This window comes from Mesoplodon bidens (assembly GCF_964165515.1).
Source record: "Mesoplodon bidens genome assembly, chromosome: 7".
Lineage (NCBI taxonomy): Eukaryota > Metazoa > Chordata > Mammalia > Artiodactyla > Ziphiidae > Mesoplodon > Mesoplodon bidens.
This window is the reverse complement of record NC_138164.1, coordinates 43,643,808-43,667,159: the sequence shown is the minus strand read 5'-3', so window position 1 is coordinate 43,667,159 and position 23,352 is coordinate 43,643,808. Positions and strand designations below refer to the sequence as shown.

The 23,352-nt window shown below is 44.9% G+C and overlaps 1 protein-coding gene across 1 annotated transcript in view; it reads right to left on the bottom strand.

The window, feature by feature from the left end:
* Positions 1-1,348: 1,348 nt before the first annotated feature.
* The window catches only part of LOC308620774 (uncharacterized protein), a gene marked incomplete at both ends in the record, with an annotated part of 307,183 nt that continues 285,179 nt past the window's right edge, over positions 1,349-23,352 (bottom strand). The window contains 6 exons of the mRNA XM_081240681.1: positions 1,349-1,363; positions 1,768-1,893; positions 2,246-2,353; positions 6,091-6,195; positions 7,223-7,312; positions 9,559-9,689. Of these exons, the coding sequence (XP_081096807.1) occupies positions 1,349-1,363; positions 1,768-1,893; positions 2,246-2,353; positions 6,091-6,195; positions 7,223-7,312; positions 9,559-9,689 (575 nt within the window). The remainder of the gene's footprint in view (positions 1,364-1,767; positions 1,894-2,245; positions 2,354-6,090; positions 6,196-7,222; positions 7,313-9,558; positions 9,690-23,352) is intronic.

The following is a 23,352-nucleotide window of genomic DNA, read 5'->3' as shown; positions in this document are numbered from 1 at the left end:
CAGTGAAATAAGAAAAAGAGGGACAAGGTTCTGAGTTTTTCATGAAATCCTGTTTATTTAATATCAAGGCCTGCTCTTGACTCTGAGCTCATGCCTACCCATCTATTTTTTTTTCCTGCCCATCTTTTTTTATAACTCTGTTTTTTTAGTTATGAAATGATGGGGATAGAAGATGGTGGTCCTGGCAAATTGGTTAGTCCCTAAAGTGAACCCTCAAGTCTGGGGTCCACGGTTCTCAGCACAGAGGGGGTGACTAGGCAGGAGGAAACTTACTTGACAAGCAGGCCTTCTCAAGTTCTTTAATTCGTGCACGAAGCTCAGATAAAGCCTTTTTCTGACACTGAATGACTTCCTCATGTCGGGACGCTTTGCACTTGGCCCCTAGATCACTGAAGGACTGCTCCTGTGGCCAGAATGGTGAGGACAGCAGCTTTATCAGTGATCACAACCTCCCTCTCTTGTATTTGAAGAAACATGAACAAATCATGGATTAGCAGAAACCCTGTCACTTACTTAGTACCTTGGAAAATATCATTACAGGGCTTCAGCAGAGAAGGAATTTAAAAATTTCATTTCGAATACAAAGTCACATCTAGGAAGATTTCCAACTTTCCTACCGACTTAGCATCACTGTAAATAAGAGATCCCCCCTGTGTTCCCTCCCCACGTTTTCTTTCTCTTGTTCTTCTAATGCTCTTCTAAGCTGGGGTTTCCACTTGTTCTCATTCTGGTCTCATCTCTGAACAATCACATCAGATTTGCTCCTGGAGGGGCTTTTTTTTTTTTGCCGGCACCATGCGGCATGCGGGATATTAGTTCCCTGACCGGGGATCGAAACCGCGCCCCCTGCAGCGGAAGCACAGAGTCTTAACAACTGGACCGCCAGGGAAGTCCCTGGAGCGGCCTTTTTTTTTTTTTTTTTTTTTTTTCGTTACTCGGGCCTCTCACTCTTGTGGCCTCTCCCGTTGCGGAGCACAGGCTCCGGACACGCAGGCTCAGTGGCCATGGCTCACAGGCCCCGCCGCTCCGCGGCATGTGGGATCCTCCCGGACCGAGGCATGAACCGGTGTCCCCTGCATCGGCAGGCGGACTCTCAACCACTGCGCCACCAGGGAAGCCCCAGGTGGTTCTTATCGGCCAACTTGGGGAAAACCTTTTTCTAAGACTTTGTGGCTGAAAATGTAGTCTGCAGAGCTGTGCTATCGGTACCAGCTGGGAGCTGTTCAGAAATGCAGAATCCCAGGCTCCCCCGACCCGAGACCTGCTGAGTCAGAATCTGCATTTCAACAACATCCCCATATGATCCATGGACACCTTTGACTTGAGAGGTGCCACTGTAAAGTATCCTCTAATTGGCTGGTTTCTGGAAAAGTAAGTAGCCGTTTTGGCCATGTGTTTCCCCTGATATGCATGAAGAGAAAGACTGAAATACTATTGGTTGGTCTTGCACACACTTAGACACAAACCGGAGCCGCAGTAACGACTGGGATTTGTATCAATAAAATCAGCTGCGGTATATAAACAAAGTACCATTTCTAGACATTTCAATAACCTTGCCTCTTCAAGTTGATCTTCAAGTTGATCTCTGAGTTTTAGGATTCAAGCTTCATGTTAATTCCTCCTACATCATTCACCCTCTTTAATTAATTTAGTTCCCAACAAGGAGTTGCTGAGATTCCTCCATCTAAGTACGCGCCCTCTGTTTCTCATAGGAAAGCCCATTTCATCAGTTTCCAGTAGTAAAGAGAAGGATGGGGACCACCTTACCGATTTCTCTTCCATTAGCCGCTTGACTCTGGCTTTCAGCTTCTCGTCTTGCTGTAGCCTTTCCTCGGTCAGCTTCTCCTTCTCTGCCAGATGCTGCCGAGTTTCCTGAGAACTGTTGATCTGCATCTGAAATGAGGGGAAGGGGAACTGCAGCTGATGGGGGACAGGACTAACACAGGAGTCATTTCCACTACCTTTGGGGGCGGGACAAAGGTTCACGAAACTTTCTTCAAAACACAGAAAAATGATGCTTAGCTTAGTAACTAATAGCGAAGTAGTAGAGCATCGTGGTTAAGAGCTCAGACTCTAGATATGGATAGAATCTCAGCTCTAGATCTTTCTAGACACTTCTTCGTATAGAAAATAAGTGGGTGAACTAAGGCAGGCCGTCTTCCTCCTCATTCATCCCTGCCGGCCGCTTGGGTGCGGGATTCCGTGGAGAGCACGGGCCCGTGAAGGGGCTCTGCAGCATGCCTACCTGACCTACTGCCCTTTCCAAATTGGCTTTAATGAGGTTTTCTCTGTTCCTCATTTCTTGCAGCTGAAGCAATTTCCTTCTGGAATCCTCCCGAAGCTTCTCTTCCACCTGAAAGGATGATGAAAGCGTGGGCTTGCTGCTAATGTGATCATCATGCCCTCTGGGGAAACTCTTCTGGGGTGGCTAATGGCAGTGGGGGAGTCCCTGAGGGGTAGGGACAGCTTCAGCCCAGCAGCAGGGGTCACAGGCATGCACAGGGTGGAGGCAAACTCACAGGGAGTTGCCCCCTAAGGGAAAGGGCCGAGCTCTGCACCCGGGGCTCAACTATGTTCTACCGCACACTCCCATCCCAGCTCGGTCCCTAACAAGCCGTACGACACTCGGAAAGTTATTTCACTGCTCCGTGACTCAGTGTCCTCATCTGTCAATAGGGGATGATGATACTAGTATCACTGCATAGAGTTATTGTGGGGATTCAATGTTTGGAATAGTGCTTAAGGGCTCTGTGAGTGTGTTAAGTACTGTTGTAACCTAGGAAAGGTGGACGGCAATGTCCGCCGTACAGTCTCGTTCTAATAACTCGTGATGGGTACTTGGAAATAGTATGATTGTGTTTATTATCATAACTGTTTGTCGTTACCACTTTGAGCACACTCACTGGTGGTAACCTCTCTGGAGGCTTGCCAAAGCAATGTCTATTAAGAATTGCAGCCTGAAAAGGAAGGCCTTTAAAGTGGAGAACCTTGCCTACTTTTCCCCCCTTGCTTGGGTAACAGTCAACACGCGGTAAGCTTGTACGTGCTCCACGCTACCCTTGGCTGGCCAGTGTAGGCCTCGCAGCTGCTCAGTTCTTGGATGCACCTGCTGAGCCCTGGGCCCTGGCACTAACAGGAAATGAGGCAAACTCTCGTAAATAAATGGAAAATTTTTGTGCTGAAACAAATTCACAGGCTGTTTTTTTAGGGATCTGAAGAGGGGGATCACAGGGATATAATAAAAGACCCAGACAAGCCCTTAAGAGCTTTCTTCTGAGCAGTGTGGTCCAGTGGAAGAGCCTCTACCCAGCTCCGTTACCTTGGAAAAGTCATCTAAGCTCTCTGGGCCTTAGTTTTCTCCCAGGTCTAAACATGCTCTGACTTCTATGTCAGCAGCCTTTTTCATATGCTGCAAAAGCCAAGTCCAGCCTTGGACTCTGCCCTTATCTGTGTTCTGCATGAACAGCCCCCGTTCCCGTCCCCAAGCCTCAGAGTCACCTTCAACAGCCGCCCCGCTCCCTCTCTCACACTCGGGGGTCTCATGCCTGTCCTCCAACCCCTCTCACATGAAAGCTGGACTGTGACAAGTGGCCTTCTCGCCTCGAGTTTAGTTTCTTCCAGTGCAATCTTAACGGTACTGTGAGAGTTACCCAGCTGTAAGGCAGCTCTGTCCAACAGAACTTTCTGCAACGGTACAGGTACTCTGAGCGAGGCTGTGTTGTCTAATACGGCAGCCACCAGGCACATCTGGGGATCGAGCACTCGAAATGGGGATGATGTGACGGAGGAACTGAACTAAAAATTTTAGTTAATTTTCATTAATTTCAGTGTAAACAGTAGCATGTGGCTGTTTGCTACGCCAGGGTAACTGAAGTCAGACGAACCTGGAGTGAGACAAAACCGACTGTGCCATTGGGCTAGTTACTTTACTAGTAACTAGTAGCCTTGACTTTCTCATCTGTAAAATGGAGAGGATGATTTCTAGATCACAGCACTGTTGTGAAGATGAAGAGATGAAATGTTCAAGGTAACGCCTAGTACGTGAGAAATTGTAACTATCATTTTCACCCTGATTACTGTCCACGAATGTCATTGCATCAGCCACTTGTTCAGGAGCCTTAGGAGCTCCCCACTGCCTGTGTGGTACAGAGCCCAAGCACCTGAACTAAGGCAAAACACCAAGCCAGGGATTCAAGAAGCCCCTACGAACTCAACGAGGTATATAAAACTGAATCCACACCTAGATAAACCATAATAAAACTGCTGGAAATCAAGGGAAAAGACAATCTTAAAAGCAACTGGAGAAAAAGACAGATTATGCAAAGGTACAACAGTTAGGCTTACAGATGACTTCTAAATAGAAATAATAGGAGCCACAAGACAATAGTGACATATCTAATGCTGTATCTAATGTGCTGAAAGAAAATAATTGCCATTGTAGAATTCAATACGCAGTCAAATGTGTTTTAAGAATGAAGGTTAAATATATATCTCCAGACAGACACACAGGCACATTTGAGAATTTGTCATCAGCAGAGCCACAATGAGGGAAAACATTAAAGGGTATTCTTCAGACACAAGAAAAATGAACCCAGGTGGGTGATCAGAGATGCAGAAAAGACAAGCAACAGTAAGGGTAATGTGTGGATATGATACTGACTATAGCAAAACACTAATAATGTCTTGTGGGGTTTTAACTATCAAGAGGAGTTTAGAAAATGACAGCAATGGCTTATAAATCTGGAGGGGGTAAGTGAAGTTAAGGTGTTTGAAACTCATTGCACTGTCAAGGAGAAGGGCATAATTATCAACTACTATTGCCTCTTGGGAAGTTAAGAATGCAGGGCTTCCCTGGTGGCCCAGTGGTTGAGAGTCCGCCTGCCGATGCAGGGGACATGGGTTCGTGTTCCGGTCCGGGAGGATCCCACATGCCACGGAGTGGCTGGGCCCGTGAGCCATGGCCGCTCAGCCTGTGCATCCGGAGCCTGTGCTCCACTACGGGAGAGGGCACAACAGTGAGAGGCCCGCGTACCGCAAAAAAAAAAAAAAAGAATGCATATTGTAGTCTTCAGGATGACTACTAAGAGAATAGTAGAAGAGTGAAAAACTTAATTAATGTGTGATTTTGGTGAGTCAAGGATGAATGCTATTGTCTTACTATTACTAAAAGAATAGTAAAAAAGTGAAATATTTCCAAGCTAATAGAGGGCGAAAGTGGAATAAGAGAAAACCATCCACTCAGAAGGAGGCAAGAAAGGAGAGAAAAAGGAATATAGCACAGATGGTACAACTGGTATTGAGCAAGAAGGTAGATTTAAACCCCAGTAAATGAGTAATTACATAATATAAATGGACTAAAAGTCAAAGATTGTCAAACTGGATTTTGTAAAAATGATACGCTATTTGAAGGCATATGTCTAAACCTTAAGACAAAAATTGACAGAGAACATATGAAAAAGATATGGTATGAAAACTCTAACCAACAGAAAGCCAGTGATGAAGCTAAATGACAAAGGAGACGTTAAGGGAGAAACACTAGTAGAGATGAAAAGGGACATTTCATGATGATCTAAAGTTTTGCTCTACAGGAAGTATTAGGATTCTAAATTTATATGCACCTAGTAACACAGCCTCAAAATATATAAAGCAAACATCGTTCATATTAAAAGAAGAAACACACAAATGACAAACATGTTGAGATTTTTAAAAACATTCTCAATGATGGAACAAAAAGACAAAAAAAAATCAATATGAGAATTTAAGTTGGAACAACATCATTGGCAAACTTGATTTAATGGATCAATTCTTTCTTAGATAATTTCACAATTAAGATCTGAAGGCCGTCTAGGGTTGTGGTTACACACAGGAGCTTTGGAGTCAGGCAGACCTGGATTCAAGTTCTGCCACAACTACTTTATGCAAGTGAACTTGGATAACTTCCTTCACCTCTGTGAGCCTCAGTTTTCCCGACTGTAAAGTGGGGTGAATACCAGTATAGACCGCATGGGGTCATTGTGAGGATGAACAGAGATGATGCAGGTGGAGTGCTTGCCCCAGAGTGGTTCCCAGGCTGACCTGTCCCTGCCATACCTTGCTCTTTTCCCACAGCGTCATAGAGATCAGGCTCTGCTCGGTACTGCTCCTTTTCAGCTCCACCCTGAGCTTCCTCATTTCTTTTTCCATGTCATGGATTTGCTGAAAGAGTTCCAACAACAGGGAAGTCAACTTCACAACTCATTTCATCCGGTTCATTTAGGCAGAAACCTAGTCTGGGATTCGCTTAACTCCTTCCCTTGGGGGACAATTCCACATCTTTGAGGCAAAGTAGACTTTCTTTCAACGGATGCAATGAAAGGGCTGGGTGAGGGAAAATTTGAGTTTCTTTTGAAGATCAGCATGGATCCTGGATTAAACAGTACAAGATACCTATCCACTCATTAGAGTCTCTTTCCTTGGGGCACATTTTTGAGTTCAATCTAAATAAGGGCTGTTTGGAAGACACAATGGGCACAGTTTGGAAGAAAAGAACAATGACATTTTTCTTTTTTCTCATTTGAGGCAGAGAAGTGTGCTCCTGACAGAGAGAAGAACACACGTCTCCTGCCCCCGTCCCAGGCACCGTCCTTCCCAACGGATGGAAAACGTATGCCTGGTGATGTGCACGAGGGTTCGGGCCGGTACAGGGGGTGAACATTTACATTTAGTGGTCATCTTTTCATTGTATTCATTTTTATGTTCACCTTCCATACAAGGCCAGTGATACATTTGCTTTTTATTTTGGTTTTATGAATTGTTGTAAAATTGAATGTATTTAAGCAAAAATACTTCAAGAAGAGTTGTGTTAATAACAGTGCTCAGGGCTGTGATAAAACTTGTGACAGTGGATCATGAAAGTCTGGGCATCACAAGTCCAGGGGTAGGGACCACGTTGAATTTCTAGCAGCATACGGTGGCCACCTCCCGTCCCTTTCCCCAGGGGAAACCTGATGAGGGGCCTTGAGCCAACTGCCCAGAAAATCTGGGGAGAGTGTGTTTTCCATGGTCTTTTCACCCATCTCTTTGAGGCCAGCAAACCAAAGAATTAGGAGACTACATTAACAGACAAACACCCAGAAAGCCCCAGAGCTTGTGCTAGCTAATGGGCCAAGGAACCCCTCCAAAACCCTCAAGGCCACAATCTAGGCTTTCAGTGGACACCTAGGGGTCAGGAGGTTCAACGCACGGTTTTGCAGAGTTTTAACTCGTTCTCTTGGGCTTCCCACTTCTCCTTCTGGGCATCTTCCTTCTGTAACTCTTCTTTCAGCACTGAGCACTGTGGAGAAAAAGGACAAGGCCACGGGGGCTTGGCTGGGGGTCCCAAGTACCTGTGTTCACGCCCAGGAGTGTTTCTTGCTGTATAACCCAATCACACCTCTGAATTCTGAGAGGCGAGACCAATTGTGTGATGGGAGCACGGGATCCTACAGTCCTTCCCAGTTCACCCCTCTCCTGAGTTCTGAGGAATAGAGCATCTAAGTTCCTCTTCAAAAGCCAGCAAACTTCACTGCAGGGGAAATCCAGCTTTGTAGAGTCTGGGTACTTAGGGTGCAGGAATTGGGATGTTTTCACGCTGTGACCGGTGAGGGTGGAGGGGGCCGAGCCAGTGAGCTGGGGTCCATCTTAGGGCTTTTGTGAAGGTTGCATCTCAAAGAAACAACTGCCCCGACTGGTGTGGAGGGGTAAACGGGGCTGTCTTGCCCGAGGGCGGCTTGGCAACAGGCATTAAGGGCATAAGGATGGATGTGCCTTCTTTTGACCCAGCAATTCCCACTTTAGGAATGTACCTTAAGGACAATGACTGGAGAAATAAGTAAATCTGTAGTTTCAAGGATGCTCTTCACAGAATTGTCAGTAACAGTGGAAGAAAAAAAAAAAAGAGGAAAAAACCCAAGTGTTGTTTACAACAGCAGACCACTTTATAACACTGGATACATCCAGGAGAAAGTATGTAGCTTTTAAGACGAATGATAAGAGCGTTGATTTATTAGCACGGGAAAACAGTAAGTATTGAAAAATTTTAAAAATGTGCATAGTATAAATTCACTATAAAATGATTGATTGATTGATTTCTAGGCAATATATAGAAATAAGACTAGAAGAACATACATGAAAATATTAACACTGATTTCTCAAGGTAGCATTTCCTCTCCTCTCTTTTTATTTTTTCTTCTCAATGTCATCTACCTATTTTTCTAAAATTAACACACATGATGTATGTTATTAAAAAAAAGGCATCTCAAATGTTCACAAGAGCAGTACCCTTGGTGGTGACGAGCCCTTGTGCTATTGGCCAGCACAGTCTAGAGGAGAAGGGACCTCATTCCGAGGTCAACGAGGAAGGTGAAACGGGGACATAAATCATCCAAATGCACTTCAGGAGGTAGAAGAGCCAAGCAGGTGCTGTCTTTGCAGATTCCTTCTACTTAGCACCAGCTCTGCATCCCCTTCCCGTCCCCAACACACACACACACACACACACACACACACACCACATTAAACAGCTATAGCACATGCCTGGGAAGACACTCTGCTTGGGAGAAACGAATGCAGAGGGCTTGGCCAGGCAGCCGACCTCGGGCAGAGGCAGAAGAGCATGACGAAAACCAGCCTCCCACTTCTCGGAAAACCATTTTGTCATCCCCATTTCACAGATCGGGAAATGGAGGCCAAATAAGTTACAATGAAAGAAAGCTCTGGGATTGGACCCTGGTCTGTCTGATCCCAAAGCTCGTGCAGTGCCTTTCACCAGCTCCAAACTGGGTATGGTACTACGTACCAGGTATTACTTATTGTGCCTTTTCCTTGGAACCTCAAGATCTGTTCTCACCCCACCCCCATGCAGACCTAGCTATCGGGTAGCCTCTGGGAATCTCTGAGTTGCCACCTGAGATGAAAGCTTTGAGGTTTTACCTTGACTCACAGAAACAGGCACATCATGCAAATACTGAGAAATCTTATCCTATAGAGGCAGGATTCTAAAGTTAGCATTGAAGGCAAGATTTGCAAATAGTCAAAGTTACATGTAAAAAGCTCTTTGCTTGCCTACCACGTTCATCTTCCATAGAGACATTCTACACACTAAAGTCTAAGGAAGAAATGAGAGTCTGCATGTTTGCATCTGGATCTTCAAACGTTCTGCTTTGAAGACACTTATGAGAACCAGTGGTGCTGGGACCATAATGCAGCCGTGTGGTCATCCTTGCTCACAGAGAGATCGTATTCTGTTTAATGTTAAACTTTGTACTGGCAGTATATGCTCATAGGTGGGTTTGTTGCTGGGATTAAACAAACGCATTTATAATAGGGGTTAGAAAATGTTTGCTGGATTTGAAAATCTATTATGCTTCTTCTGAGCCACATACACACTGTCCTTTGAAAGGCTTCAGAGAAGTTGGCCACCTGCCCAGCAGCTACCCTCCCTGTGTCCTTGGGTACTGGCCTCATCTCACCACCGTGTGTCATGTGACTCCACTGTGTCTGCTTTTCACAGCTACAATTTGCTGATGACCCGACACTCACTCTGGAGCTGAGGGCTTCGAGCTGGTGATCCTTTCCTTTGTTCTCACTTTTCAGTTGATTCACCTCCTGTTGTAGTTGTTGAACTTGACCATCCTTTACTAACACGTCTCTTTGCAAAGATGACACCATCTCTGTAAAAGAACCAAACCAAACCAAAACAAAAGACTCATGGAGGTCAAAGAGGCAGGAAGGATTATTGGCAACACCATGGCTGTCAGCCAACATTTGGACAAGACTTTCCAAGCCCGGGCCACCACCGGTGCCCTCCTAGGACTGGGGAGGCTTTTTCCAAGGGTCCCAGAGCAGGAATGGGAATGAGAGCAAAGTCCACGGAACAGGGTTTGAGGCTTCAGTGAGAATGAGGGGCAGTCAGCACCAGCGAGAGGAGAAGCCTTTGGGGGCCCCTTGTGGGCACAGGCCGGGCAAACCTGGGAGGAGAGGCCACACCATGGACCTGGGGAACAAAGGCCCAGCACAGGGAAGGTCCAGGAATTCTTCTCCAGAGGCCAGGAGACGGGCGTGTGGCAGAGGGCACTGCTGGACACTATTGATGGGGTGGTTGGTTTCACAGTCCTCTGAGTTTGGACCCCTCTCTACCACTTATTAGCTTGGTGGTCTTAGACAAGCTATTTCACCTCCCACTGTCTGTCCCACACAGAGTTATTGTAAGGGTCAAATGATGTGGCATGTCCCAAGAACACAAAGTGGCTAAATTATGTTTGTTACAGGGAGCCTATTATTTTTCTCGGCAGCCAGCTTCCAAAATGGACCCAATGATCCCTACCACCTAGAATTCATGCCTTGTGTAGCCCCTCCCACCCTGAATAGGGCTGCCATGGGTAACCAATATGATACTGTGGAAATGACGGACTGTTTCCTCTCAGGCCGGGTCATAAAAGACAGTGGCCTCCCCTTTGCTCTCTCTCGAATCACTCACTCTGGGGGAAGCCAACTGCTGTGTTGAGGAAACTCAAGCAGCCCTAGAGAGAAGCATGTGTGCTCAGGGACTAAGGCCTCCAGCCAATAGCCACATGAGCAGCCATTCTGAAGGGGGATCCTCCGGCTCCCCCCGAGGCTTTAGATGACATGACTGATGCCCCAGCTGACATCTTGACTGCAACTCATGAGAACTAAGTCACCCCCCTCTCAAATCCCTGAACTACAGATACTGGGTGAGATAATCAATATTAGTTGGGGATTTATCCATTACATTTTGGGGTAACTTTTTATGCAGCAATAGATAACTACTCCATTACTGTAGTATCATTTTTTTAAACATCTTTATTGGAGTATAATTGCTTTACAATGGTGTGTTAGTTTCTGCTTTATAACCAAGTGAATCAGTTATGCATATACATATCTCCCCATATCTCTTCCCTCTTGCATTGTAGTATCATTTTGAATAAAAGTGGGAAGAAGGGTGCATAATGCATTGGTATTGGGTTATCTCATACGGTTCTTTTCTTGAAAGAACATCAGGCCCAGTTTTAGTGGTAGGTTTCAATCAAGAATGTCTATGAAATAAAGCACAAAATGCTCCAGAATTTCATTTTAAAAATGAGCTTTGCCTCCAGGACACAGTTCAGTTACTTGGAAATCCCTCTGGGGCTTGCCACACTTTGAGTGGGTCCAGCCCATCTCAAGCATTATCCCAACCCAGGTCTGTCCGATTCCCTGATCGGAGAAGGTGGGATCTGAGACAGGCTTGATGCTTGGATGAGGTTTCACTGGCTGACATACGGGAGGAAGGTGAGGACCAGCGAGTTCATCCTTCCATTCCTGGTGCCCAGGACAGCACCTAGCCTGGGGGAGGTGCTCAGAAAATATCTGAGGACATCCCAAGTGAGGGAGGAGCATAAGCAGAGACCTGGGGGCAGCAGTGGGTGGGGCTGGGTGTGATTAAGTTGCAGAGTGAGGCAGAAGAAAAGCACAGATTCATACAGAGATGGGGATTCACGTGCGACTCAGTGCTGTGCCTGGCTTCTACAGCTGTGGGCATGTTTCCTGCTACGCGCTGGCTGCCTTCAGAGTGATGTGCCCCTCCGAGGCTCACTGCCTCCTCCCTGTCACCTGCTTCTCTCCCTCCCCTCGTCTGTGAGTGGTCCCTCCTCTTCAGGTCTCTAGACATGTCAGTTTTGGCTTAAAAAACTCCACTGGATTCCCAAGACCCTTGGAATAATAACCCAGACCCCCCGACCCTGCCCAGCCCCACGATCCCCTGTTCACTCCACGCAGCCTCGCTTACCCTTGGCTTGTCCTTGCCCACCTGAAACAGGTCCTCTCTAAAAGAAGGACATAGCCGTGGAGGATACAGCATAAACTGGTTAGAATCGGCTAGGTCCAAGGGGGCGTAAGATTCGAATTCCAGGGGGAACTGGAGCCTCATTACAGGCTCATTGTAATACATTAGCAAAATGACACACGCACCAGCACCAGGACTGTTCCGAGGCTGACCATAAAGGTCAAAAAGTGGGTGGTGGGCTTCCCTGGTGGCGCGGTGGTTGAGATTCCGCCTGCCGATGCAGGGGACATGGGTTCGTGCCCCGGTCCGGGAAGATCCCACATGCCGTGGAGCAGATGGGCCCGTGAGCCATGGCCGCTGAGCCTGCGCATCCGGAGCCTGTGCTCCGCAACGGGAGAGGCCACAACAGCGAGAGGCCCACATACAGAAAAAAAAAAAAAGTGGGTGGTGGCCCAATGCCTGGAAATCCCCGCCCCTTCCCGAAAATATTAGAGTTGTCCCAATCCTCCCACTCATTAGCCTATAAAATTACCCAGCCCATAAAAACTAACTGCCCCATATTTGGGGGCCTCTAGCCTTCTGAGATGGCCCACACTCTGTCTGTGGAGTGTGTTTCTCTCTAAAGAAATCCACTTCTTACTTTGTCTCTCACTGAATTCTTTCTGCGATGAGACATAAAGAACCTGAGCTTTATTAAGTCCCGAGACCAGATTCGTGATCTCGATTAAAAGATAGTGGGTTCTGACTGGGTTCGAGTTCCAGCCCACGGGCTCAAGTCCCACCTGAGTTCCATGGTTGCACACCCACTAAGCTGGTCCCCCGTGGCCTCCCCGCCTTGAAGCACTGGCCACCACGACACACAGTTTATTTTCTCCACAGCACCACTGCTCTCTGAAGTGGGCTTGTTTATTCATCCGTTTACTTTTATTGTCTGTCACCCCCTCCCAAATCTGTGAGTACAGGAATCTGACTGTCTTGCTTGGCTCTCCCTCCCCGGAGCCTGGAACGGGGCCTGACACCTTGAAGGAGCTCAAGAAACATGTTGAAGCAATGAAGGAATCCAGGGAATCAAAGCTCAGCTACAGCTGTGCGTTGGCTGCCCCTCTCCCAACCCAAGCCCTTTATCAGGGAACCACCTCTGATCAAATTAGAAAATGGTTTCCCTTGGGCCCAAGTGCACTCGGCTGAAATGGGTGAGACAATGGGTGCCTTAAAGGAGTGACCCCATTTTGTCCACGCTCTAGTTTGCACTCAGGCTGCTTTGTGGAACCACCCAAGCCACAAGGCGACCTGTGTTCTCCCTGGTGGGGCCAGTGCTCAGGAGACCTTGTAGCCAAGAGATACCATTCTCTCAAATATTTACCAGGCCCTGCCCTCGGAACTGGGTGGCAAGAAACCTCCACTGAGGGAGAACTCTAATGCACTGACACGGGTGATCCCTGAGGCTGCACCCAGGTCACGGGCACAGGTGTGCTGGTTGACTGGTGATGTCTGCAGGGGGAGGGCAGAAGCTCTGGGGCCTGAATGCAGAAGGGCCTCACCTGACGTGATGGCGGCCTCCCTCCTTAAGTTCTCGGCCTCGTGCTTCAGGGAGGTGATTTCCAGGGTCTGGCTCAGCACCTGGTTGTAGCCTTGCTGTAGGGCATTGATCTGTGGAAGGAGGCAACACACAGTCAGAGGGGGCCAGCCAGGCCTGCAGGACACGCCGGTACTTCTCCAACGTTGGGCAAAGAGTCGGGCTGATCTTGGATCGGGGTGTTGGGGAAACCAAGGTTTTCAGTTGTTACTAGTGGAAGGGGCAGGAGGGGCCTGTTCCTTCAGTGACCACCATGACATCAGTCCTCAAGACACGAACCTTATCTTTGTGGCCACCCAGGGGCTCCGGTGCTGCTGTCTTCCTATGACCTGTGGGTTTTCAGCCATAAATAGACCAGCTGTTGGTTCCAGATCATCCAGCACTGACTGGATGCACAGCAAAGTTCAAGAGCCGGGAGCAGGTTATGAAATGAATTCCCTCTAATGAGAATAGAGGGTAGTTTATACCTCACAGAACACTCCAGAATTTACAAAGCCCATTCATACATGCTACCCTGATACTAGTCACAGCGTTGCTGAAGGCTGACGTTCCCATTAATGTGCCCATTTTGCAAGGGAGCCAGGTTGAGACTCAGAGAGGCGAGGCCCCCTGCTCGGGATCACGCGGCTGGTCAGACGTGGAGTCTGATTCAAACCCAGTCTTTAGTTGCCTGGTTCCTCCTTCCCAGGTGGCTTTAGGAATGAGCGTGAGAAGTTGGAGGCTGTAAAGCATGGCATGGACTCGGGAGCCGGACTGTGGCCTTCAAGTCCTGTCTCTGCCAGTTAACGGGCTTTGTGAACACAAGGAGGATACTTTTGTTCAGTCTGTACGTGGGGTGATGGTAGTCCCAACCTGATAGGATTGTTAGAAGTATTTTAATAAGTTAACATGTGTACAAGTGCTCAGATCAAGCCTGGCACACGGCACCGGGGGATGAGCTATGACTGTCCTCTCCTCTGACTACCCACGGGGTGTTTTTTTTCTTTTGTTTTGGGTTTATTTTGGGTTTTTTTTGCGGTATGTGGGCCTCTCACTGTTGTGGCCTCTCCCATTGTGGAGCACAGGCTCCGGTCGCGCAGGCTCAGCGACCATGGCTCAGGGGCCCAGCCACTCCACAGCATGTGGTATCTTTCCGGACCGGGGCACGAACCTGTGTCCCCTGCATCGGCATGCGGACTCTCAACCACTGCGCCATCAGGGAAGCCCTCACGGTGTGTTTTAGCTTCAACTTCCCTCGTCCGTCTCTGGGGAAGGTAGTTGGTAATCTTTATGTGTGCATTTGTAAGCCTTGCCAGGCTCACTTAAACGCCAGTGTGGTTGTTATTAAGAGGAAATACAGGGGCTTCCCTGGTGACGAGGTGGGTGACAGTCCGCCTGCCGATGCAGGTGACGCGGGTTCGTGACCCAGTCCGGTTAGATCCCACATGCCGCGGTGCAGCTGGGTCTGTGGGCCATGGCCTCCGAGCTTGCGCATCCGGAGCCTGTGCTCCGCAATGGGAGAGGCCACAACAGTGAGAGGCATGTGTACCACAAAAAAAATAATAATAATAAAAAAATAAAGGAAATACAGGAATCGTGGGTGGGAGCACCACAGGCCGGCTCTATCTATGGCTGCTGTGAGCACCCTCTAAGTCCATGGCTCAGAGCCCCCTCAAGGGCGGGCCCCCCTCCAGGGGTCTAGGTCTACACGTGGGGTGCGGAAGGCTCTCCATCAAATGAAACGTTGGTAAGGGCCCGAAAGTAGCTGCCAGGCCTTGGCCTCCACAGAGCAGGTACCCGAGAGGCCGGGAAAGAGAGCTGGGCCCAGAACCCCCTCCCTCTTGGTCTGATGTGGCCAGACTGCTTGTTCTAATTGGCCCGGACATTCCCACCTCAAGGTGCACTGTGGGCCTTTGCCCTGTGATTTTTCAGATGTCAGGCCTCAGTACTCCCACAGGGACACGTTTATTGGGGCATAAATGTCAAGCAATCCGTAGACAGGACAAGAGCTAGCTTGTTTTTTGTTTTTTTTTTTCGCTGTACGCGGGCTTCTCACTGTTGTGGCCTCTCCCGTTGTGGAGCACACGCTCCGGAAGTGCAGGCTCAGTGGCCATGGCCCACGGGCCCAGCCGCTCCGCAGCATGTGGGATCTTCCCAGACCGGGGCACGAACCTGCGTCCCCTGCATCGGCAGGCGGACTGTCAACCACTGCACCACCAGGGAAGCCCAACTAGCTTGTTTTGATAGATCAAAACGGAAGTGACAAGGAGAAGGATGAAATTTCTTTTCTTTTTTAAAAAATAAATTTTATTTATTTATTTATTTTTGGTGTGTTGGGTCTTTGTTGCGGTGCATAGGCTTATTGTGGTGCCTTCTCTTGTTGCAGAGCCTGGGCTCTAAGCACACGGGCTTCAGTAGTTGTGGCACGAGTGCTCAGTAGTTGTGGCGCACAGGCTTACATGCTCCATGGCATGTGGGATCTTCCCGGACCAGGGCTCGATCCCGTGTCCCCTGCACTGGCAGGCGGATCCCTAACCATTGTGCCACCAGGGAAGTCCTGGGTGCAATTTCTTTGTTCTCCTAAGGTAAGGTTGCCAGAGTTAGGGGAAGAAAAAAGGATGTTCACTTAAAATAGGATTTCAGATAATGAATAATATTTTAGTGCAAGTGTGTCCCATGCAATATTTGGGACACACACTAAAACGAAATTCTAAAATTCAAATTTAACTGGGTGTCCTTACTTTATCTGGCAACCCCACCCGAAGAGAGTTCCTAAACTTCAGTCATTCATATACCACTTTCACTATTTTTCCCATGTCTCTTGGCTAGTCCCACTATAATTTCTTAGCATTTTTCGTAGAAGCAGCTCCCTTTTTAAACTTAAAAGCGTGCATTAAATTAAAAATAACTGTTATAAGAGTAAATAGAGACTCAGTGTCTTAAATAAAAATAATCCCTCCTAAAGAAGAAATACAGGAATTTCCCTGTTTACCATCAGACCAGGTTGCAGGCATCACACTAAAGGGAAAAAAAAAAAGATTGGGGGGAGGTGGTGGGCATGCCCAGGTAATGGAGTTCGGGCGTGCTGATATGGCCACCAGATGGCGCTCACAGCCTTTGGTCTTGGTTTGTGTCCTTGGAAATCTTGTCATTATTACTCTGGTAGAGTTAACAGAAGCGTCAAGGTCTCACAAGTTTTCTGACTCGTTTCATGCACCATCATGGTTCAGAGTCTAGGACATTTGGGGCAGTTACACTTACCTTTTCCCTGGGGCACCTGAGACATTATTGGGGGGGGTCTATGCTAGAAGTTGCGGGGACACAGGCCACTCTGACCCCCACTCTCCCCAAGGCTATACTTTTGCATGTTTGTGCTTTGGAAACTTTGAGTGAAACAATTCTTTCACATCTTACTTTTCTCTGTTGGGGGGAAATACAACTTTTCCATAAAAGGTCCTTGGAACACTGAAAGTGTTTGTAAGCTCTTCTCAGCTTAATGCTTTTATTTGCATGATACCAGAGATAGAACACACAGAGACAAACTTCCAGAATGGAAAACATATGTTCCTCTCTAAGACTCCAGTGGTTTTGACAGATTGAAAATATTTCAATCTGAGTGTCAGAGTTTTAGGATTTCGGATTGCTGGAAAACTCCAAAGAGTCTTCAAACCTCTTTGATACTTTTACTATCAAAATAAATATCCATATTGTTTGTAATGGCATAAATTCCAAGATGTTTAATGTCTGTTAAGCTGTGTAATAAAATGGGCACTGAATCATAAGAAAGTTAAGAGTGCTAGGAGGAGTGATTGTTTCAGGATGATAATTTGGCTTCTAATTACCACAGGCGTATAAGAGCACATGGAGGTAAGAATTTTCTAGTGATACTGTAGCAGATCGAAGATCTCTGAGAGCAAATCATTATGCACACACCTTCGGGGACCAGGGAAAACACATAAAGTAATCAGAACCATAAATCAACCTGCCATGTGGCTTACACTTCTGATGGAATGCTCTGCAGGCTGTAGAATAGTTAAGAAACTAAAATGTCAGTGGATGAAACTCGATTTGAGTTCAAACCGATGGAGCCTCTGGTTCATATATGCCTTGCTATAAAATATTCTTCTTCAGTTATAAGTGAAGCTCCAGTGGTAGGGGAGGCAAGAGCATGATGCATCAGTGTAATTATTTCTAGATAATTTCTTTGTAAAAAACATTTTTTCCCCCAGATACCGGCAGCCACTTTAAATAAAACTCAAATTGGGACCGGCTGATATTCAAAGATATGTGGTAATTATATAATATTCTATGTCAAATATATTTCAATTATTTAAAAAAAGGTATGTGGGGAATTCCCTGGCAGTCCAGTGGTTAGGACTCTGTGCTTCCACTGCTGGAGGCCTGGGTTTGATCCCTGGTCAGGGAACTAAGATCCTGCAAGCCGCGTGGTATGGCCAAAAATAAAAAAGGTATGTGGGAATAATTCAGCCTCATCCATGTACCTGAAAAAGACATGTCATTTTCTCAGGAAAGCTCTGAAATGGGAGAATAACTGAAAGGAATATTTCAGCAAAATTGGGTTCAGTTCAAGAAAAAGATGATCATTAATGTGTCAGCTACATGTCAAGGTAGCTGTTTGCACTAATAATTCCTACAGGACCTGTTACTTTCATTGTTTTTTCAAAACCAGGTTTGAAGGAGAGTCATTAGTTCCTTTAAATATTAGAGCATGTATTTGTTGACTTGTTTATTCTGTCTCCCTCACTAGAGCATAACAGGGGGAAGGATCATGTCTGTCTTGTTCTCTGCTGAATTCTCAGAGCCTGGAAGAGGGCATGGCACGGGATAGGCCCCCCAAAATATTTCTTTGGATTAATGGACGGATGGATGGATGGATGAATAAAGAACAAACAAACAGACACGGTCCTAACAGAGTTCTAGAAGGTTACTGGGCCCAACCTTTGCCTTCATGGAGCTTACAGTTTCCTGCTAGAATCTCCTAGGTTCACCATACACAATCTGTGTCCTTTCTAGAGCACCATTTCTAGGACTGAAACTGTGTACCTAGAATCGGTTACAGAGGGAAAGACAGTAAACAGAGAACAAGAGAACAAAGGCCTCCAAGCATTGACTACGGTTCTTTTTTTCCTCTCTCCTTTTTTAAAATGTTTATTTATTTATTTATATTTTTCTTATTAGTCACCCATTTTATACACATCAGTGTATACATGTAAATCCCAATCTCTCAATTCATCATACCACCACCCCCACCCCCTGCCACTTTCCCCCCTTGGTGTCCATACGTTTGTTCTCTACATGTGTGTCTCAATTTCTGCTCTGCAAATTGGTTCATCTTTACCATTTTTCTAGGTTCCACACATATGCGTTAATATAGGATATTTGTTCTTCTCTTTCTGACTTACTTCACTCTGTATGGCAGTCTCTAGATGCATCCACGTCTCTACAAATGACCCAATTTTGTTCCTTTTCATGGCTGAGTAATATTCCATTGTATATATGTACCACTTCCTCTTTAACCATTCGTCCGTCGATGGGCATTTAGGTTGCTTCCATGATCTGGCTATTGTAAATAGTACTGCAATGAACATTGGGGTGCATGTGGCTTTTTGAATTATGGTTTTCTCTGGGTATATGCCCAGTAGTGGGATTGCTGGGTCCTATGGTAATTCTATTTTTAGTTTTTTAAGGAACCTCCATACTGTTCTCCATAGTGGCTGTATCAATTTACATTCCCACCAACAGTGCAAGAGGGTCCCCTTTTCTCCACACCTTCTCCAGCATTTGTTGTTTGTAGATTTTCTGATGATGCCCATTCTAACTGGTGTGAGGTGATACCTCATTGCAGTTTTGATTTGCATTTCTCTAATAATTAATGATGTTGAGCAGCTTTTCATGTGCTTCTTGGCCAGCGGTATATCTTCTTTGGAGAAATGTCTATTTAGGTATTCTGCACATTTTTGGATTGGGTTGTTTGTTTTTTTAATATTGAGCTGCATGAGCTCTTTATATATTTTGGATATTAATCATTTGTCAGTTGCTTCCTTTGCAAATATTTTCCCCCAGTCTGAGGGTTGTCTTTTCATCCTGTTTATGGTTTCCTTTGCTGTGCAAAAGCTTTGAAGTTTCATTAGGTCCCATTTGTTTATTTTTGTATTTATTTCCATTACTCTAGGAAGTGGATCAAAAAATATCTTGCTGTGATTTATGTCAAAGAGTGTTCTTCCTATGTTTTCCTCTAAGAATTTTAGAGTGTCTGGTCTTACATTTAGGTCTCTAATCCGTTTTGAGTTTATTTTTGTGTATGGCGTTAGGGAGTGTTCTAATTTCATTCTTTTACATGTAGCTGTCCAGTTTTCCCATCACCACTTATTGAAGAGACTCTCTTTTCTCCACTGTATATCCTTGACTCCTTTGTCATAGATTAGTTGACCATAGGTGTGTGGGTTTATCTCTGGGCTTTCTATCCTGTTCCATTGACCTATATTTCTGTTTTTGTGCCAGTACCATATTGTCTTGATTACTGTGGCTTTGTAGTATAGGCTGAAGTTAGGGAGTCTGATTCCTCCAGCTCCGTTTTTTTCCCTCAAGACTGCTTTGGCTATTCGGGGTCTTTTGTGTCTCCACACAAATTTTAAGCTTTTTTGTTCTAGTTCTCTAAAAAATGCCATTGGTAATTTGATAGGGATTGCATTGAATCTGTAGATTGCTTTGGGTAGTAGAGTCATTTTCACAATATTGATGCTTGCAATCCAAGAACATGGTATATCTCTCCATCTGTTGCTATCATCTTTAATTGCTTCCATCAGTGTCTTACAGTTTTCTGCATACAGGTCTTTGTCTCCCTAGGTAGGTTTATTCCTAGGTATTGTATTTTTTGGTTGCAGTGGTACATGAGAGTGTTTCCTTAATTTCTCTTTCAGATTTTTCATCATTAGTGTATAGGAATGCAAGAGATTTCTGTGCATTCATTTTGTGTCCTGCAACTTTACCAAGTTCATTGATTAGCTCTAGTAGATTTCAGGTGGCATCTTTAGGATTCTCTCTGTAGAGTATCCTGTCATCTGCAAACAGTGACAGTTTTACTTCTTCTTTTTCAATTTGGATTCCTTTTATTGTTTTTTCTTCACTGATTGCTGTGGCTAGGACATCCAAAACTATGTTGAAGAATAGTAGTGAGAGTGGACATCCTTGTCTTGTTCCTGATCTTAGAGGAAATGTTTTCAGTTTTTCACCATTGAGAATGATGTTTGCTGTGGCTTTGTCATATATGGCCTTTACTATGGTGAAGTAGGTTCCCTCTATGCCCACTTTCTGGAGAGTTTTTATCATAAATCAGAGTTGAATTTTGTCAAAAGCTTTTTCTGCATCCATTGAGATGATCATATGGTTTTTCTTTTTCAATTTGTTAATATGGTGTATCACATTGATTGATTTGCATATATTGAAGAATCCTTGCCTCTCTGGGGTAAATCCCACTTGATCATGGTGTATGATCCTTTTCATGTGTTGCTGGATTCTGTTTGCTAGTATTTTGTTGAGGATTTTTGCATCTATATTCATCAGTGATATTGGTCTGTAATTTTCTGTTTTTGTAGTATCTTTGTCTGGTTTTGGTATCAGGGTGATGGTGGCCTCAGAGAATGAGTTTGGGAGTGTTCCTTCCTCTGCAATTTTTTGGAAGAGTTTGAGAAAGATGGGTGTTAGCTCGTCTCTAAATGTTTGATAGCATTCACCTGTGAAGCCTTCTGGTCCTGGACTTCTGTTTGTTGGAAGATTTTTAATCACAGTTTCAATTTCATTACTTGTGATTGGTCTGTTCATATTTTCTATTTCTTCCTGGTTCAGACTTGAAAGGTTATAACTTTCTAAGAATTTGTTCATGTCTTCCAGGTTGTCCATTTTATTGGCATAGAGTTGCTTGTAGTTGTCTCTTAGGATGCTTTGTATTTCTGCGGTGTCTGTTGTAACTTCTTTTTCCTTTCTAATTTTATTGATTTGAGTCCTCTCCCTCTTTTTCTTGATGAGTCTGGCTAATGCTTTATCAATTTTGTTTAACTTCTCAAAGAACCAGCTTTTAGTTTTATTGATTTTTGCTATTGTTTTCTTTGTTTCTATTTCATTTATTTCTGCTCTGATCTTTATGATTTCTTTCCTTCTGCTCACTTTGGGTTTTGTTTGTTCTTCTTTCTCTAGTTCCTTTAGGTGTAACGTTAGATTGTTTATTTAAGATTTTTCTTGTTTCTTGAGGTAGGCTTGTATAGCTATGAACTTCCCTCTTAGAACTATGGGATGCTTTTGCTGCATCCCATAGGTTTTGGATCGTTGTGTTTTCATTGTCATTTGTCTCAAGGTATTTTTTGATTTCCTCTTTGATTTCTTCAGTGATCTCTTGGTTATTTAGTAACGTACTGTTTAGCCTCTATGTGTTTCTGTTTTTTACAGGTTTTCCCCTGTAATTCATTTCTAATCTCATAGCGTTGTGGTCAGAAAAGATGCTTGATATGATTTTAATTTTCTTAAATTTCCTGAGGCTTGATTTGTGACCCAAGACGTGATCTATCCTGGAAAATGTTCCGTGCGCACTTGAGAAGAAAGTGTAATCTGCTGTTTTAGGATGGAATGTCCTACAAATATTAATTAAACCTATCTGGTCTATTGTGTTATTTAAAGCTTGTGTTTCCATATTAATTTTCTCTTTGGATGATCTGTCCATTGGTGTAAGTGAGGTGTTAAAGTCCCCCACTATTATTGTGTTACTGTTGATTTCCTCTTTTAGAGCTGTTAGTGATTGCCTTTTGTATTGAGGTGCTCCTATGTTGGGTGCATATATATTTATAATTGTTATATCTTCCTCTTGGATTGGTCCCTTGATCATTACGTAGTGTCCTTCCTTGTCTCTTGTAACATTCTTTATTTTAAAGTGTATTTTACCTGATATGAGTATTGCTACTCCAGCTTTCCTTTGATTTCCATTTGCATGGAATATCTTTTTCCATCCCCTCACTTTCAGTCTGTATGTGTCCCTAGGTCTGAAGTGGGTCGCCTGGAGACAGCATATAGATGGGTCTTGTTTTTGTATCCTTTCAGCAACCCTGTGTCTTTTGGTTGGAGCATTTGATCCATTCACGTTTAAGGTAATTATCGATATGTGTGTTTCTATGACCATTTTCTTAATTGTTTTGGGTTTGTTTTTGTAGGTCCTTTTCTTCTCTTGTGTTTCCCACTTAGAGAAGTTCCTTTAACATTTGTTGTAGAGCTGGTTTGGTGGTGCTCAATTCTCTTAGCTTTTGCTTGTCTGTCAAGCTTTTGATTTCTCCATCGAATCTCAATGAGATCCTTGCTGGGTAGAGTAATCTTGGTTGTAGGTTCTTCCCTTTCATCACTTTAAGTATATCATGCCACTCCCTTCTGGTTGGTAGAGTTTCTGCTGAGAAATCAGCTGTTAACCTTCTGGGAGTTCCCTTGTATGTTATTTGTCATTTTTCCCTTGCTGCTGTCAATAATTTTTCTTTAATTTTTGCCAAGTTGATTACTATGTGTCTCAGTGTGTTTCTCCTTGGGTTTATCCTGTATGGGACTCTCTGTGCTTCCTGGACTTGGGTGGCTATTTCCTTTCCAATGTTAGGGAAGTTTTTGACTATAATCTCTTCAATATTTTCTCGGGTCCTTTCTCTCTCTGTTCTCCTTCTGGGACCCGTATAATGTGAACGTTGTTGTGTTTAATGTTGTCCCAGAGGTCTCTTAAGCTGTGTTCATTTCTTTTCATTCTTTTTTCTTTATTCTGTTCCACAGCAGTGAATTCCACCATTCTGTCTTCCAGGTCACTTATCCGTTCTTTTGCCTCAGTTATTCTATTGATTCCTTCTAGTGTGTGGTTTTTTTTCAGTTATTGTATTGTTCATCTCTGTTTGTTTGTTCTTGAATTCTTCTAGATCTTTGTTAAACATTTCTTGCATCTTCTCGATCTTTGCCTCCA